At 40.2% G+C, this 18,380-nt stretch overlaps 1 protein-coding gene across 1 annotated transcript in view; it reads right to left on the bottom strand.

Moving 5' to 3' along the window:
- KCNH5 (potassium voltage-gated channel subfamily H member 5) overlaps positions 1–18,380 on the bottom strand; it is a 157,086-nt gene that overhangs the window by 104,188 nt on the left and 34,518 nt on the right. Inside the window, exons 5-6 of the mRNA XM_008501043.1 lie at positions 15,567–15,682; positions 11,410–11,802 (exon numbers count right to left, since the gene is read on the bottom strand). Of these exons, the coding sequence (XP_008499265.1) occupies positions 11,410–11,802; positions 15,567–15,682 (509 nt within the window). The remainder of the gene's footprint in view (positions 1–11,409; positions 11,803–15,566; positions 15,683–18,380) is intronic.

Below are 18,380 nucleotides of genomic sequence, written 5' to 3'. Positions count from 1 at the left end.
CTGACTCCCTGATAAACCATGCAATAGGAAGGATAAAGCTGTGTAAGTCATGTTAGACAGGGATCCAGAGCCAAATGTGCAAGAAGATAAAGGGAACATTGTCACCAAGAGAAAATGAAGGTTAACAAGAACAGGAAAATATTCCAGGTGGAAAGAATGCCAGAGATGTCCTCCTAAACCATGGGAGAGTGAAGTCTGTTCTGCAGGAAAAGAGCAAGAGAAAAGCAGAGCTGCAACTTTTATAAAAGATGCAAAAGATTTAATCAGCTGGTTACATGCTTTTCTAATAAGTCTTTTCTGTAGTAAGATACCATTGCATAAATGTTTTTAAAAGTTAAATAAAAACATTGCAGCCATTAGTTTCTACCATGTAAACATACTAAAATATGCTTAAACCTCAAAATTAAATCCCAGTACGCTGAAATGGTAAAATTGTGCATTTTTTTTTCTATTAGGGAACAATGTGCTTTTAACTCTAGGCACTTTTTCAATTAAATCCCACTCCATGATTTTTGTATTTATTTGTTGTTAGCTGGGGGTACATATGCAACAGAAAAAAAAAATGAAACATGAATTTTAAATGTGTTCTGAAACTGAAATTCTCTAGGCTCTAAAAGTGGGGATCAGTATTGCATCATTTAACAGAAAAGACTGTCTGAGAAAAGGTCAGAGGAAAAAAACAGAAGAGCACTTCTTCTGTGTTGATGTTCAGCACATTGTGGTTTTAAAGAATTAATGGAGTGGCCAAGAACCAGAGCTGAGCACCTTTCTATAAAGACCTTCTTAAGCTAAATTTAAGCTAATATGCTTAGAGCTGCTTGATGCAAGCAATTACAGCAACCTGCATTCAGCAAACCAAGCCACTGAAGTGATAAAATCCTCTGAGGAGTCTGCAGCCCAGGCTGAGCTCTTTATCTCTGTGCAAGAGATAAAGTAAAACTAAAAACTACTAAAAGGAGTTCCATGTAAGCTGAGCTTGAGCACACCAGCACAAGCCACACCACAACTGAGCTATAAGCACCCTTCTGGGGTGGGATTCATCTCATGTAATGCTGCAACATTACGGTCGGCCATCCAGTCTTTGTGAATTGGCCAGGTTTGCTCCAAGGTGAGGGAAGGGAAGGGGTTTTCAGGAGAGCTATTCACCCAATATTCCTCAGACAGTTGGGACTGGATCAATCACCTGGAGCTGCCCCTTCTCCCCTCCCACTGAGCACAAAGAAGATAAAGCCTATCACTTACACAGCTTATGGGTGAAGAAATGAAACCCATCCTTAGAAATCTGGGTAGGCTGGATATGGGCAGCATCCAAACTGTATTATGTTATTACAGAGTTGGATAATACAGAGCACTGCCTCACAATGTGAGGCTTAACTTTCTCTATATGAGCTTGGAGAATAAATGCTATTAATAACAGTAGGCTGAGATTTTCTGCAGATGCAGTAACATGTTTATTTCCTCACTGAATAGCCAATTACTCCACAGAAAGTGATGCTACACTACATTTGATTCTGATAGGATTTTCAAGAAGTCCCCGTTGGCTTAAAGAAGTAGTTGAATCAGTTCATTTAAAAAATGAACAATCAGAAAGTAAACTGGACTCAGATTCTTGATCTCTAAAGGGCAATAGCTGGTGAGTTATAAATTATAATATATTGAACTACAGAAAGTAATGATTGAGAGGTTGGATTTGTGAGAGATGGAAGAGCCAGACACCTGGAAGCTGAGGATACCTGGAACATCCTTAAATCAAAAGATACAAAATATCCACGAGGTTTGAACCTCAAAGAAGGGGAAAAACTTGTAAAGCTGGGTACCAGTTCTAAATTAAAAATAACTATCCAAAAGAAGGAACCAGAAAAAGAGAATCACAGAAGCATTGAGGCTGGAAAGGACCTCTGAGATCATCAAGATGAGATGACTATGGCACTAAGTCTCTTCTTAAACACCTCCAGGGATGGTGACTCCACCACTGCCCCAGGCAGCCCATTCCCATGCATAATCACCCTCTATATGAAGAAGTGCTTCCTGGTATCCAACCTAAACCTTACAATATGGGACAAATAAAAAAAAAAACTGATCAACAGAAAACTACATCTTATTTCTGTAAAAAGAACAGAAATAAAGTGAGAATTGCCAAATGTCAGGTTGAACTTTCCCTTGTAAAGAACATTAAAACAAATACCCAATGATTTTTCACATTCACAAAGGAAAAAAGAACAAAAGCGAACAAATTGCAATGAAGTAAAAATAATCTAGGCTTGGCTAAAAAGTAAATTAATTCTGAGCTTTTGGTTTCACAGATGATGTTAATGTTTTCCAGAAAAGCTAATGCATCAAGAAGGGAATAAACAAATACATTACCTGAAAAAATGTTCAGGTAACGAGTAATTATAAGCATTGAGTTAAATCAAAATGCAATCAGGGCAGACATAGTTTTGCTAAGCTTAGGTTGGCTGGGAGGTAGCCAGATTTTCCCAATAGCTTCTTCTAATTACACACTCAATTTTTCTAAAGAAAATAACTGCATTTTTCAGTAAAGCAGCAGGTGAAATTATCAGGAAAGACAAGAGAGTCAGGGACTACAACTGGGGTTGTAAGGAGACTGAGGAACTTGTGAAAAGGATTAAAAAGTGAAGCACTTATCAAGAATGTCTATTAAGGGTTAAAAGTGAAAACTGAGCAATTTCACTGTTTTCTTAGTACCATAAGCAGAAATATTACATGCTATGGAAATCTGGTGATGGCACAGCTCTGATGCCCACTGTCAGTGCAAAGAATAAGGTGGAATAAGGGAAAATGTGATAAAGCTCAACAATACAGAATCTCATGGCATACATTGAAGGAGAAATAAACCAAAATTTCTACTACTACCAAGTTCTTCAGGTGAAAATGATTGAGAATAAGAAATATCTGGGAATAGGTATTAATCCCACAGTGAGTCAGAGCCATCAGTGGGTTACACTTAGAACTGGTTAACCCAGTTGTAGGATGAAGAGTCCAGCTGACCCCATCATCAAGACAAAAGGCCAAATCCCACTTACGAGGTGAAGATTCATTCTCCACCTGGAGTAATATGCACAGCTCTGCCCTGAAGAGCTCTAAACTCTGTGCAGAAGAGGGACAGCTGGAAAGGCCAGGAAAAAATTCATAACATTTCAGAAAAAGGGGCTTATAGACAAGATCATTTACTCAGATTAAGGAAAGGGGATGAGACACACTTGTGCACAGGGTGGAAGATGACTGTGCTTTCTAAGCACATCAAAAATAAACATGAGGGAAGGAAAAGAAATGTTTAACCAAGAAGGCTGGCACAGGGACAAACACGCAGACTGCATATTAAGACAAAAATGCAGACATCATGACTAAAGAGGAATTTGACCATTTCAGAGGAGTGGTGGAAAGATGAACCTGCCCAATGACACAGTGACCCAAAAGGTCCCTGTGAATTTTACCCCTTTTATTTTTTTCTTGCTTTTGTTTTTACCTTTGAAAGTTGAAATGAGGCAAATACAGTTTCAAGGGCAGGAGGGATCTCATCTCAGCCTGAACTATACCATGGCAGGATCTGCACCTGAGCTCATCACATTAGTGTGTCATGATAGTCATAGGCAAGAAACAACCAATTTAGGGAAGGGTGACACCTCAGCCCTGTTTTGGAGATTCATCTAAAAACACGAGGACCCCCTGAACATGTCTGTATTTCCTCATGACTATGCTTGGCCCAGTTCCATTGCCTTGTACATTCTGAAATACAGTCTGAATATTTTATTTAAAGAAGCATGGGCAAAATTTTCATTACTTTTCCCTTACAAGAAGTAATTACAGAAAAATAAATTCATCCCTGCTAATCACCTAGTTAATTCTGTAAAGCCAAGGCAGAGCTCAGCATTTGGTATTGAAGCAGTGAAAAAGGCACCAGTTTTGTAAACCTTGGGCAATCTTAAGTGATACACAATGGAAAAGAAAACAAAGCACTCAGAGGTTTTGAGAACAACTGAAACAATGAGCTCTTGCCAGCACAAGCAGGTGAGCCTGCAGGCACCTCTCCAGCAGGTATTATTCTATGCAGTGCAGGAGGCATATCCAGGAGGGCTGTTTGAAATTTAACCAGCAAATCAGTCCCAGAAGAAATTTTTGAGCTTAGCTACTTAAATAGAGCTTAGCTCCAAAATCCCTGGTTAGCTTCTTAATGCTGCTTTACTGGAGTTAATGTTAAAATAAATCTTCCACCATATCTAAGGAAGCCTTCTTCTTAGGTAAACAATTAATAACATTAATATCATTGCAGAGTTACAAATCAAAATGCTGGAATGAGAAAAAGAAAAAGAAAAAGAAACTTCTCTGATTAATCACCACTGCAAGAGCTGAATTCAATTATGCAGACCCCCATGGGAGTAAGAGGCTTTGCTTCTGCACAAGCTACCTAGAGCCTGGGTCCAATCTCAAGCAGAACCCATTGGACACTTGACCCTACCCCAGTGTCAGCAATTGGAATGGTAAATGAAGTGAGCATAAATTTGAGTCCCTACAGCAAAATGAAAGCCAGCAGGTTTTCTTATGCAGTCTTTGAAAGCACCTCCAAATTTACTGCTTGAGATGAAACTCTTTTTTTCCAGGAGGATGAGGGAGCTTTTCATATTTTTTCCCCTAACACAAATGTCAATAAGCTGTAACATTAGAAATAAACTTTTAGTGAATTGTTTACAGCACAACTGTACTATGCAACACATTTCAAACAGTGAATAACTGAGGAAATAAAAAGAAGGGTGAGTTTGAAATATTTCTTCTAGATTCAACTTAAGGGGGATCTGGCATCTTGCACTATTTATTTGTCTGTGTATCAGAGTGCCCCATCCAGGAAAAAAAGAGTATGATATCACACAATCTGATGTTTTTCTTTGACTTAGAGAAGGTGGACAGAGGATGAAAAAGGAGAAGAAGGAGTGTCCCATTGGTTGTGACAGCTTCTGAGCAGGATATTGAACTGATATGATAATTTAATCACAGAATCTCTGCAGCTGGAAAAGACATCTGTGATCACCACATCCAACTGTCAACATTCCCCCTCACATAAAATATATATATCAATATCTGTATCAACCACCAGAGCATCTCCTGAAATGCCTTGTCTACATGGTTTTTAAACACCTCCAGGGATGGTGACTCCACCACCTCCCTGGGAAGCTCATTCCAATGCCTAATTACTCTCTCAGTAAAGAACTTCTTCACATCTAGTCTAAACCTCCCCTGGTCCAACTTCAGGCAATTTGCTTTCAATGTCAGCAACAAATACAAATCTTCTATCCCAACAAAGGAGTGAAAAGGGAAGAATAATCAAGAGAGAGTGACCTGAGATGCAATGTTTCTGCAAGTACTTCTGGAACTCCATATGGCTGTGACACCAAGGCATATATACCTAACACCAGTCCGGACTTGAATAAAACACCAAGTAACAAGGCTCTCTTTCTAGAAAAATTTTGCTAATTCTGTTATTAACCATGCAGTTAGTTTCTCCAAAGCTGTACCTTGGCTCCCTTTTGTGAAAAGCAATTGCACATCCCTGAGCCTGTGACTCTTTTCCTCCCCCAGAGAGCCACGTTCAGCCATCTCAGTCACTTCACTCCACACCACTCCCATCAGCATTATTTTGGGGAGAATCTGACCAGATTACTTCCTTTCCCTCATCTCCATTGTAAGCCTTCCCCTCCCTTGTGAGCAAAGGGATCAAGCAGGACTTGAAGCTTCCCTTGAAAGTACTCCACACACAATTTGTCCCTGTTGGACTCTGTGACTCTGTAACACTTATTAGGGCTCTGACTGAAGATTTGATCTAAATGAATTGTACTCAGCGTCTGAACATCAGCTTCCCAGTAACACACGCAACACATTAACCAAAAAAAACCCATAAAAAAACCCATTAAATTAAAGTTCAGCATACCATAATTCAAATCAGAGCAGCACAAGGCTACTAGCTCACATCCACCTCCTGAGACAAACCTACCACCAGCCTTAGCATCAGCTCCAGGTCGCTCCTTTCCTTTCACAGGTTGCCCCTCCATCAAGGTAACATTCATGTGTCTCCTCAGGGCAATGCAGAAAAACCCCAGAAAATATCCCAGAGCTTGCATTAAAAATATCTGCTCATTAAAGAGTGGCAGCAATTGAATAAAACCTAGAGAGATGGTGCAATTCTGCAAAAAAGTGTGATGGGCTGACAGGGGTCAATAAAGATGCCAGGGATGAATATGATTGACAACCTATATAATACATGCCTGAAGTAGATAAAGTTCTATCTGAACACTGTAACCGAGCCACTGTATTATCATATTGCAGTTTTCTGCACACTACAGCAGGATGACAGTATTCTTCTTATTTAATTGCCTTCTGACTGCATAACAAAGGGGAAAATGTCAGATTCCAGGCTTAGTGTGCCTGTTGGTGTGTTGCTAGGGGGGTTCGTTGTAGTTTAATTCTTGGCTGCAGCAGGGATTTAGTTCTGGGAATTATTTTCTCCATGTCAGCCACCTAGATTTAAGAAAGGTAGCTAGCAACAGACTTTATTTCAGAGCCAAAGCCACATTCTTGAAATACACTGATTTATCTTCACCTTGCATATGCCACTCAGGCTGAGGTCCATTAAATCTTCTTCCCATATTTTCTGAAAAGGGAATGTTTGCAGTAAAGCACTGCAGATATGACTATGGATAAACTAGTTGTATCCACTTTTATTTGCTTTCCATTTACAGGCATTGCTATTTTATTGCAATTGCTATTAACTGCAGCAATGCAAAGAAGTTTCTGCCACTCCTGAAACAGATTAATAATAGTAATTAAAAGAAAATTACAAGGATTCCATGCCCTAACATTATGCCCACAGATCACTAAATTTTAAAGGCCATTGGGTCATGTAGTCTTAAATTATTAAACAATAGACATAGAACTTTAGAGTTTTAGGTCATTTAAACTTGTCTGCTTTCACTTGCAGTTCATGAAAACTAATTCTTGTAGAAAGGGGGATCTTTTATACAACTCATTTGAAAACCATCTATTTGATTATATTTGAGTACCATCCTGATATGTGGTAAAAAAAAAAAAAAAAAAAAAAAAAAAAAAAAAAAAAAAAAAAAAAAAAACAAAAACATTATTTTTCCAGAAGCAAAAGGGTCTCTTTTTCACCCACATTTAACACTTAACTTGTGGAAACATTTTCCATTTGGCAAAAAAATTGTCCATCCAGCTCATCTTGGAAATACTTACTCTAAATCCTATTTTACAGAGGCTCCAATGCAGTCCCCAGCAGCACTGTATCAATGTGCCTGTCCCTCTGTGTGGGTACCTGAGTTCCCTCCAGGTCCAGGTCCTTTCCCAATTGCCTGATACCACATGGGAAAAAGAGCCAAGCACCTGCAGAGCTCCTGGTTTCTCTGGTTAGTAAATCCATGCATTTGGTCCCAAAGGGAGTTGTAACATGGTTTGACCAGATCTGAACAAGCAATAGCATCAGCATCCTCAGGCATGCTAGAAAACCATCTGCTGACAGTTTAAGCACAGTGTGACACTGATAATTGTGACTTCTGTGGAACTGATGATTACACATGCTATAAACAACCCTTTTGGTAGGGCAGACTGACAGGCTGGATATTTATCACTCTCCAGTAGGCAGAACACATAGAAAGGGAAAGCCTCAAGGTAACAGAGTTCTCTAGCTTCACAAGTAGGGGCTCGTGATTTCAGAGAAGAAGTGGCAGTGCAGACACCAAGGGAAAGTATTGTTACATACAGCTAATTACTCAGCAAAAAATAAGTGCTCAATGTGACATGTATGCCCAAGAAAAGTCAGAGTTCCAGTTGCTACATACTTCACATCCTAATTAATAGTAGGAACTTCATCTGACCGAAATCTTTGGATTCAAACACCATATACCCCCCAACTCCAAACTTTTTTATTTTTTAACTTAAGAAACACACAGACAACTCTGTAAGAAATCAGAAGTTTCATAAAAATAGATGAGCACACACTCTCCATTCTGGCTCATACCTTGAAAACTAGCTGCATTCCTCAGTATGCCTTATAGCATCCCTTCTCACACTTCTAGATATGAAAGGGTTTCTGTATGGCTTTGGTTTAGCCAGAATGTATTTCAGTGCAAGTAATATTTCCCAATTAGAAAAGATGCCATCCATTTTTCTCATTTCTAGGACTATCATCCTACCAATTTTCTTAAATAAAATACGTGTCCCACTAAGGATTCTACTTTCCTCTCTCTTAGCTCATTTTTCCCCAGCCTATTTCACCTTGTTTTCCTACCCCTTCAATAGCACTTAGACACTTAATTCCTCATCCATCACATCAATTTAGATTACTCTGTGCTGTGTGAGCTCTCTCTCCCTCTCATTATCTTATCTTTCACCTTCCTTGACACACATCCAAGCTCCTGAAGCAGACTGTAACAGCCTAGCTCTGTAAACTCCAGACATGGAAACCTTCACCTCTGAATCTGCCTCAAATCATCCTAATCCCTCCCCATTCTCAATTTGTGCATTCATAATCTTTTCCATCATATTCTTCTACTGAGGCTCTGCATCCACCCAACAACAAAATAACTTTGATTTGCAGACACGTTTGCCTCAGGACCCTAAGCCTTGGCCTAATGCTGTCCATGATAGAAATGATGCCGACTGCATTTGAAGAACTCTAACCTTTGGTAAGAAAACTCCTATTTCCTTTTTTTCCTAAAACCCTTCTTTTTTTAATGTTTCAACTTCTCTCCTTAAGTCTGACCTGACACAATAGTGCTCAAGTGCATCAGGCATCTTATACAACAACTCAGAAGCCTCAGCTTGAGAACCTTTCAGCACCAACACCACATGTAAGAGTCTGCATCTACAACAGAGACACAAACCTGACTTTTCTTGGTTGTCTCCTTCCTCATGCATGAGAGATCTTCTTTTAGGGAGAAAAAGAAGCTGCCTGCAGAGGTGTGCCCCCTGCTCCTCTAGTCCCTTAACAACTAACAAAAGTGCATTTGATGCTTTCTGTGAAAAGAAGGAGAGGCTGGAGGTGGGACACACAAGGAGAACAAATTTGGAAAGACATCTTTCACTCAGCTGGCTTTTAAGATAATTCACTGTGATTTGGGTCCATCCTATGGCACCAAATATACCAAGAATTCAAAGAGCACCAGGACCTGTCCCCAAGGTCTTTATCACTAAGCTCTGATTTTCTGTTAACCTTTCTGAAATGACAGAATCACCAATTTTAATGCTGAAGACAAATGCCCTTATCCCACACCTAGGGCCAAGCTAAAATGCTAAAGCCCACCAAAATCAAGAGCTAAAATAACTATTCTGTCTCCTACTTGCCTTAGGAAGGAAAAACTCACCTTCTACTGAGAAATACTTTCCTTTTAAGCAATCAGAATACTTCTTACTAATTAAGCTTATCAATTTACTTAATCTTTACTTACGAGCAGTGTTAGAGCACACTGCTGCTCATGGGCCAAAAAGTTAAACCTCAGGAAACAAGTACCAGTTAAAATAAATGTTAAAAGTCAAGTGAAGATAAAGAGCATCAATATCTACATCCACCCAGAACACATCAAGCAGCTCAAGACTTAAATGTCACAAATGAAGATCAACCACCAAAAAGCCCCTCCCCTGGAAGAGAGAAAAGGGAAAATGTAGACACCCAAGAAAGAAAGACTGTTTACATACTTGTGGTCAAAATCAATTCTTTTCAGGCACTAAGGAAAAAAGGGGTTTGAGGGGGTGGAAGTCATGTAAACACACAGAATTATATTCCAAAGCCTGCTGGAGGCTCTAGGGCCAGAACACGCCATCTCATAAGAAATAAATGCTGGGTTTGGTTCTCTTATTGAAAAGGAGTTGGTATTTCATCTCTTTGAAGGTATGAGAGCATTTCTAGGACCTCTGGAGCTCATGTTACCTTCTTACTATAATACATTTTTGTTAAGATTTTTCTACTTTCAATTATAATGCACTATGGCAAACATTCTCTTTGCTGTCCCAAATGTTGCAGATGGTTTATTTCTCATCTATGTGTTAGAGAGAGAAGTTAAACTCAACATTTAAATCTGCACTGCTTAGGCACGGGTATTTTCTCTTTATTTTACATATTAAGCCAGGAAAACCTGGGGATGCTGCTGCATTATTTTAAAAATCAGGTTCCTCCCAGTCTGAAATTGGTATCTTAAAAAGCTGTATTATATTTACAACCTTGATAATACCACCTCCATACACAGCCTGACTGTTCAACCTGCTTCCAGACGGACAGCCCTCGTACGATCTTGAATTTAAGCTGCAGGTATTATCACTTCCGTCATATTTGCTATAAATAAAATGGAACAATGTCAAAAGATGGTACTCAGCAAAGAGACAGGGACGGAATTTTAAAGGAGCACTACAAAACCTGCACTAAATTCTCCATGGCTGACTAGATGTAACATAGTGAGGATATGTAACTGCAGAATTTGAGAACTGAAAAAGAAAAGCAAACCAAAAAAAAACACTGAGTGGTGTTCTAAGAAAAAAGTGTTGAAATGCTAAAAAATGATCAGAGGCTTTTTCAGCTGTTTATGGCTCTAATGATAAAAGGCTCCAGAGAAAAACTAAAACAAAACCCAATGCCATTATAGTTGCATTTTAATAATGAATTTTCTCCATACCAACTTGTGCATGCAATATTTGTGATGGTTATTGCTTGTTTGCTGTATTATCTTAGGCTGCAAGCATGGTTTCTTAAATGTTACTACATTCAGCAGTTAAAAAGCCTTAATTCAACATCCAGTTAAGATATTTATGCTTTCTCTCCTTAAACAGTTTCTAAAATTCCAGCAGTAGCTCAAGAACTGTTTAGAAATCTGGAGACAAACCTCCCTCTCAATCAGATGTTTTTAAAAAATCACAAACAGAAGGAAAATTGCAGCAGTTTAAAAATGCTCATTCAGAGACATTCTCCCCTTTGGTGTAAATCAGTGGCAAATTTGTCACCAGCTTCAGGCAGAACAGACATAGAGTTTTGATTATTTTGGTAAAGCCCAGAAATGGATGAGAATTGCTTGAATCACTGGGTCTAAGCCAAAAAGGAAGGCTGTGGCTGGGGGGCATCCCAACCAGATCAGCCCTTTGGGATGTAGATGTGCTGTAATGATGAAGAGCAACTGATGCTAAAGCTCAAATCTATTGCTCACACTTCCACACACAGTACTGAATTTGTAAAATACAGCTTCTTCAACAAAGGAGTTCCATGTATGTAAAGCCCAGCAGCTTAAGGCCACCCCTGCATCTGCACAGAGCTTCAGTTGCCTCTTTTTGCTACCTAAGAGCATGTTCCTAAATTAATTCTTAATTAAAAGAATCCTTTTGAGGCAGACTACTATCACTTACCTCATCCACATTCTCAAAGGCATTGATGATATCATATGGTAAACAGGACAGGAGATCAATCACAAACCATGTTTTCAGGTAGTTCATCCTGATGAGTTTTGGATCAGATATAACCTCTCCACCAGGGCCAACAAAGGTGGTGTGAAAGTTCAAAACAATGTCAACCAGAAAAATAACGTCCACAACGCTGTCCAGGACAAGCCAGGCAATATTGTTCTGTTTTGTCTTGAAGGAGACATTATATGGAACCATAATAGCTGTGTAGAAGGTTAGAATTAAGATGACCCAGTCCCAAGTGGTCTTAAAAGCACAATAATGTAGTATAATGTGTGGTGGAGTCTTTGGAGCTTCTTGCTTGTACTGAGGAAGAATATCAGATCCCAGCTGGAGAACCTGCACAAAACAGAACAGCAAATGTTACTGTTTTTAAATGACATGAACTCATGAGGGGTCATATGGATTTCTGTGAGGAGCTGCACAAAGATGGGGCAGTATTCACTGGAAATTGCAAGCCAAGCTGCATTTTCTAAATTTTTTGATCTATTCAAAATGTGTGGAGGCAGCTATCACTCAATGAATGGGAGCAACATAAAATCTAAGGATATTCCTGCTAAAAGGGAGGTCTTTGCAAACAGACTGAGAGGAAACCATGCCAATAGCAAGGGCAAAGAAGCTCCATAGAGAGGCTGTGGTACTGCCATGTTGGCTTACGTTCTGCAGTTCAGAACATCATCATTCATATGTGTTTAGAAGTGTTATAAGACTAATCCTTCTTTCCTGGCCTCTCTTTTAAACTGCTGCTTAGCCAGAACAATACCTTATCAATAGTATTGCTAGATGATCTTCTAAAATGAAGCATAATATGCACACTTTCTGCCCTCACCCCCTGGCAGTATCACACTTCCTTCCTACTTCCTTCAAAGGACTTTGTGGCTCTTACAAGCTCAGTATCATCAGTGAGTTCTCTTTTATTTCTTTATATTTTGTATATGACTATCATCTCCTGCACTCACACTTTTCTACAATGTAGAACTGGAAATGTTGCAAAGGAACCAAGCCAAATTCACTTAAGACATTCCTCCTGGCTAATCTGATTACCTCTTATCTCAGTCCAACACAAGAAACAAAAGCAAAAAGGAACACACAACGTGGCAATATATTGTGCTGACAACTGCAACATTCATGTCTGTTTTGGATCTAGTAACATCTTTTACATTTGAGGATCTCAGGTCTCTATGGGATAAAATAAATAATTACAGCACCCTTAAAGCTCATTTCATCCCTACACCTGTCCCATATTGGAGCTGAGGCACTGTATTGCAGGGGCAGTTGGATTGCAAAAAGCAGCCCCATATGTTTAAAAATGAGCAAACGTAGGATGCTTTGTTGAAGCAGACAGTAAATGGCTCTGGATAAACAGCACAATAATTAGGAATATGAACTCAAGTACCACAGATACGGATTCTCTATGATTTTTTTGCATTCCTATTTTTAAGATATTCCTGGGATCAGACAGTAGAAGTCTGGCTCCACTGAAAATCTGTCAGAAATCGCCAAAGGACAGCAGCAGCAGTTGCTCTCACTCTGTGTTGTGGTTTGCCAACATGTCTCACCTGGCCCAATGTCAAGCTGTAACCTGACAGGACACAAACCTGCTTGTGTCTACCTGTTCCCACCCTCCCTAAGGCCAGGTGTAGCAATCACAACCTGTAAGGAAAGTTAGTTAAGCCAAGATGATGAAAAAGCAACTTGTTATTACACGAGTTAGTTGTTTTCTACAGAATCATCTGAGTTCAATAAATTTACCCTATGGCCAGAAAACCACTAGGTCAAATACAAAGGTGGCAGTGGAAGTACAGCAGAGACCTCCAGCAGACCATGGCTGCCCCCTCTGCCCACAGCCTCATATGATACCAACTTTGGGGTAACCCAAAGCAATGTGTTGAGCTCCAGCTGAAGAGCAACACCAAGCCAGCCAGAACCAACAGCACTCATCAGAGGTTCTCCTAGATGCCAAACCTTGTGAGACCCATAAAAATATCAACCTGCAGGTGTCCCTTCCTCAGTGACCAGGACAACACTCACTAACAGCACTTCCATAACCACTCAGTGGGGCAAGGTTCAGATTGGCCACTGTGGGCACCATTGGTGCCATGCATCCTACCCTGAATAGAAGCAATGATCAGTACAGTCTTGTCTTTATTTTTTTTTTCCTTTCACAGTAGCTTTGTGCAAATCCATGAAACTTCTTTCAAAGCCCAAACTGGCCCCTGTATTTAACACACCAGTTTAGCTTTGACTCCTAATCTGGTCTTTAACTCCAGTTATCTCTTTGGACTCATCTATGATCAACATTTGAACTGTTATGAAATGTCAGGAGTGGGACCTTATTTCTTGGTTTCTCCAGGCCTGTTTGTTCCCTGTTCACTCGGGCAGGAGCTGGAAACAGCCTCACTCTAGCTGGAATAATAAGCTGCTTAGTGCTGAAGCTAAATGCGATGAACATATGCTTGATAGTTCCCTGTGCCTCCAGTGGTGGAGTGCTCAGGAGCTCCCATGATACTAGAAAAATATAATTATTATTCTTAACATCATATCATGCTGAGTTCAACATGGTGAGTAGGTGGCAAGTGGCTGTGGAGACCGTTGAACTATAATGATTATTTCTTTCATGCCACATGAATTTTTAATTTGAAACCACCAAAGAATACACAGTATCTTGTTAGTCAGCTGCATTCATCACAGACTCTCTGATTTATTCTTATATACAACAAATGAAAATGGCTGATTACAGTTAAGCTTGGTAAAGGCTGACAGAACGTTCTGCAAGGGATGAGCTGCGATGATAATGCTCCTCCTCAACCTGGAAGTAAGGAAAATGGGGACAGTACACTAACAGCCTCTGCTCAGTCTGCCTTCCTGACAGCACTTTACCTAAAAAGCTTTTTGCAGCCCTAAACAACTTGTGAGAGAAGAGACTGCACACTGTCCAGAAAGCCTGTTGCTGGGTACAGCCTTCCTCCTTACCTGAACTCATTTGAATCTTCCTTGCTGTGACTTAAATCCATTACTTTTTCTAGCTATAGTAGATGGGGTGAACAATTTCCTCTCTCATTCTATGCAAAAGCTTCAACTTATTTGAATATTATTACCATATCTCCTCCAGTCTTCCTTTCTATAACTGCATTTTCAGGGTACTGAATTGTCATGGATCAGAAAAAGCAAGACATGTGAGTAGCTCAGCAGACACCTAGGCTATCACCCTAGGATAATTTCTGGTAAAACATCAAACTCCTAACACCTGAAAACTGGAGGTTTACATTCTGATTTTGATTTAAGTTCCACTAAAAGCAGAAAGGGAACAAAAATGCGTAACTAAACCTGCTACCAGTTCTTAGCATCAAACCCAGGACAAGCTCCCTGGCATGTGGTGGCTAGGGCTGTAATTTTCAGTAGCCCAAACATTCTGACTATATATTTTTGACCCATATACTTTTCATTACCAATGGACATGAAGATGAAAGCAGTACCTCTGTTTCATCAGTTAACCTGAAGGCATTCACTTGTTGCATCATCTGCACTGTTAAGGAGATGTTTGCAACCTGCCAAAGAGTTCATTTCATCAGTTCTGAAGAAAAAAATGATGAGCAAAATACTGCAGGAATGATTTTGCAAGAAAGTCCAGATTAAGGTCTATATGTAGCCAGTGTGCCCATACAACCCCGGGGACCCAGACAGCAATACTTCCAAAGAGGTGTCTCAAATTTCCCCAGGAGTGTAAATGCCCATCCACAGGACTCAAGAATATCAAGTTCTTGACAGCATGAAGAGGAGCACACTGTGCCCTGTACCCCAAGTGACAACCAGCACACTGAGAACTTCATGTGCAGAAATAGGGTCACCTAAGGGAAAATGACCTACAGAGAGCGTTTTCATGACTGAAAGAGCACGATCTGTCCCAGAAAGGTGGGCTTGGCACATAGCACTAATTTAAGAGCAGAGGAGAGGCTGCGTAAAATCAGAGTCGGGAAAAACATTTTCCTCGAAATATATATAATTAAATAATTGGTATAGGTTTGGGTTTTTTTCTTTATTCCTCCTCCCCCTTAGCTCTCCCTGCCTGCCAAAGGGAGCAAGCTGGGTTGTGTCCCACTTACTTCAGCCAGGCGGGAGTGTTTGTGCACCACCTCAGCTTTGTTCATGGGCGTGAGCTGCTGCAGGACGCTCCGGCTGTTCGTCAGGGCCCGTGTCAACCGAGCAAACTTGGTCCAGCCTGCAGGAAAAAATGAAATCGTGTCAGAAGTACTCAAACCTCACCCATGGTTAGTAAATCTCCTTCGTGTACCCTAATATTGTCTCAGGCTTGAAGAGTTTCTCTGAATCGAAGGCACAGAACAGCTTCAGGCTCGAGGCTCAGCGACCTTACAAAAAAGAGGAGAAATCCCTCTGCTTCGAGGCAAGCATGAGTAAATCTGAGTAAAATCAAAATGCTCTGGCTTGTTCTTTCTTCTGCCTTTTGGAGACTTTGTGTTAGAGGGATCACATTGTGGTCCCAGCCTTATGAGAAGTCACTCTGCTTCAGACATCTAATTCTAAACCATGAAAGTTAACGCAAAGACTTCCCAGGTCTGCAAATCCTGATGAAGTGAAATGCTCCCCAGAAAGGCTCCTGTTGATCAGGGGTCCCAAAATCTGATCCTTAAGTCTTTACTGTTTCTTGCCCCAACAAGACTTCAGGGAAAAAAAAAAAAAACAACGAAAGCATCAATGGCAATGCTTTAGTCTAAAAAATAACAACAACAATAATAGTAAATCATTAAGATTTAAACACTGATAAAGCTTTAGATTTTAAATGGCATTAAAAAATACATTTAGCTGTAAAACTAATGATAAATAGCTTTTATCACACAGTGGGCCACGCCTGCAGAATATTTTCTGCAGTGTTCAGGAAAGAGGAATCAGTTTGTTACTGACAGCAGTACCAACCATGGAATGTGTCGTTCGTGCTGGAAAAATGCCCAAACGTGACATCTGGCACAGATGCATCAATGCATGAGGTAGATGAGTGGTAGCAAAGAAAACACCAGGGGTTTAACCACTTTAGCACCATGGTGTTAGGCAGGAAAATTTGAAATTCTAATATCTGCAGGAAGGAAATGCCTCCTCAGGAGCACTGAAGGTGATGCTTAGGTTAGTCAGGTATAATCTGATGTTTTACTACCTAGTTGTGTTTAAAATATCAAATAAGTTATTAACAGAAAACAGATTCAGAAGGCTTTACTTTTATTTAACTTGAATGCTGAATAAGTGAAAATGTCACATCTGAGAAAGGAGACACAACATTTCTATGCTGGCTTCATTTATTTTTAAATGGCTGTGTCTATAGGAGTCAGGGACTTGGAAAGTTAAGGAAAGCTCCAGGGTAGATAAAATGAAGAGCAGAGAACAAATAAGACAATACAACTTCAAGAAAAAAATAATTTACATTTCTGCTTTGTGGTTTACCACATATATATCACATTCACACAAATCTCAATATATTGCTTATCATTGAGCCACCAGAACAGACCTAAATATCATAATGCACCAGGAGCCCTGCACAAAACATTTGTCTGGCTATTTATATATGACATCAAATATACACATTAAGATGCACTGTAAAAAGGTAAAAAATAGAATAATTTTATAAACTTTTCAAGTCTAAACTTACATGTGAACTTTGGTTATGCTTCATGTTTCTCAAGCTTACAGGGATATTCAATTAGGAACATGTACTTTCTGTATTAAACAAGGTCAAAAGAGACTTTAGTCATTTGAGTATGAACTATTAATTTCAAGAAAGAAATTCTTGTGGTTTTCTTTTCCTTAATTGTCTATAAAACTGTGGCAGGGAGACAGCGTTAATACAAAAAGTCTGAGCTGTTCTTTATCTTTCTCAACCAGTGACTTCAAAGAGCAAAGGAGCCTGGCAACAGCATGGTGACAGCTCTGCCTTGACTTCTCTCATAATTGCTGGAGGTGATGGGGCATCCAGATGATTGCTTTTGGTATGCTGCAACCACACTGCAAGAAAAGTGCAGCTCTCCTCTGGGAAGGTGGTCATGAAGGCAAGAACCTTCACACACATCCATTCACTGTCTCTTCCCCTGGAAAGACACCTCCCTGTGGTCCATGGGGATGGATTCAGGCCAGCCTTCATGTGTTAGTTTGTCACCCTGCCCCACAGAGCTGCTATATGAGTGATGGAAAGGAAGTCAGCAAAGCCAAAACCCCCACAGACAAACTTGGATTCAGTCCCAAACATCCTTATTTGTGACATCTCAGCTTTGCCAGCTACTCCACAATTCCGACAGGAATGTCATGAAGTTCAAAGTCCTGTACCTGGGGAGGAACAAGCCCATGTACCACTTTTTGCTTCGGGCCACCCAGATGGAAAGCAGCTTGGCAGAAAATGAGCTGGGGCTCCTGGTGGACCAGTCTGAACATGAGCCAGCAACATGACTGTTGTGCAAAGAATGCAAATGGTACCCTGGGCTGCATTACACAGTGCTGCCAGATGGTCAAGGAAGGTCCTTCCCATCTACTAGTACTGGTGAGCCTAGTTCTGGCTCCCTAGACAAGAGAGATAGGGACACTAAGGTGATTAAAGGATAGGACCATCTCTCCTGAGAGGAAAGGCTGACAGCTTCTGTTCAGCCTAGAGAAGAGAAGACTTGGAGACAGTGGATCTGATTAATGAATACAAATACCTGAAGGGAAGGTGTGAACAGGAGAGAGTCAGGCTCTTTTCATTGACAGGACCAGATGCAACAAAATGAAACATAGGAGCACAAAATCAAAGATAGGTTTCCTCTCTAAACATCAGGAAACATCTTTTTACTGTGATGGTGACCAAGCATTGCTACAGATTGCCCAGAGCAGCTGTGGAGTCTCCCTCTACAGTGGCTGGATGAACACTTGGAGAAGGGTGA

This window comes from Calypte anna, chromosome 5A (genome assembly GCF_003957555.1).
Source record: "Calypte anna isolate BGI_N300 chromosome 5A, bCalAnn1_v1.p, whole genome shotgun sequence".
Lineage (NCBI taxonomy): Eukaryota > Metazoa > Chordata > Aves > Apodiformes > Trochilidae > Calypte > Calypte anna.
The sequence above is the reverse complement of the archived record's forward strand: the minus strand, read 5'-3'. Positions and strand labels throughout refer to the sequence as shown.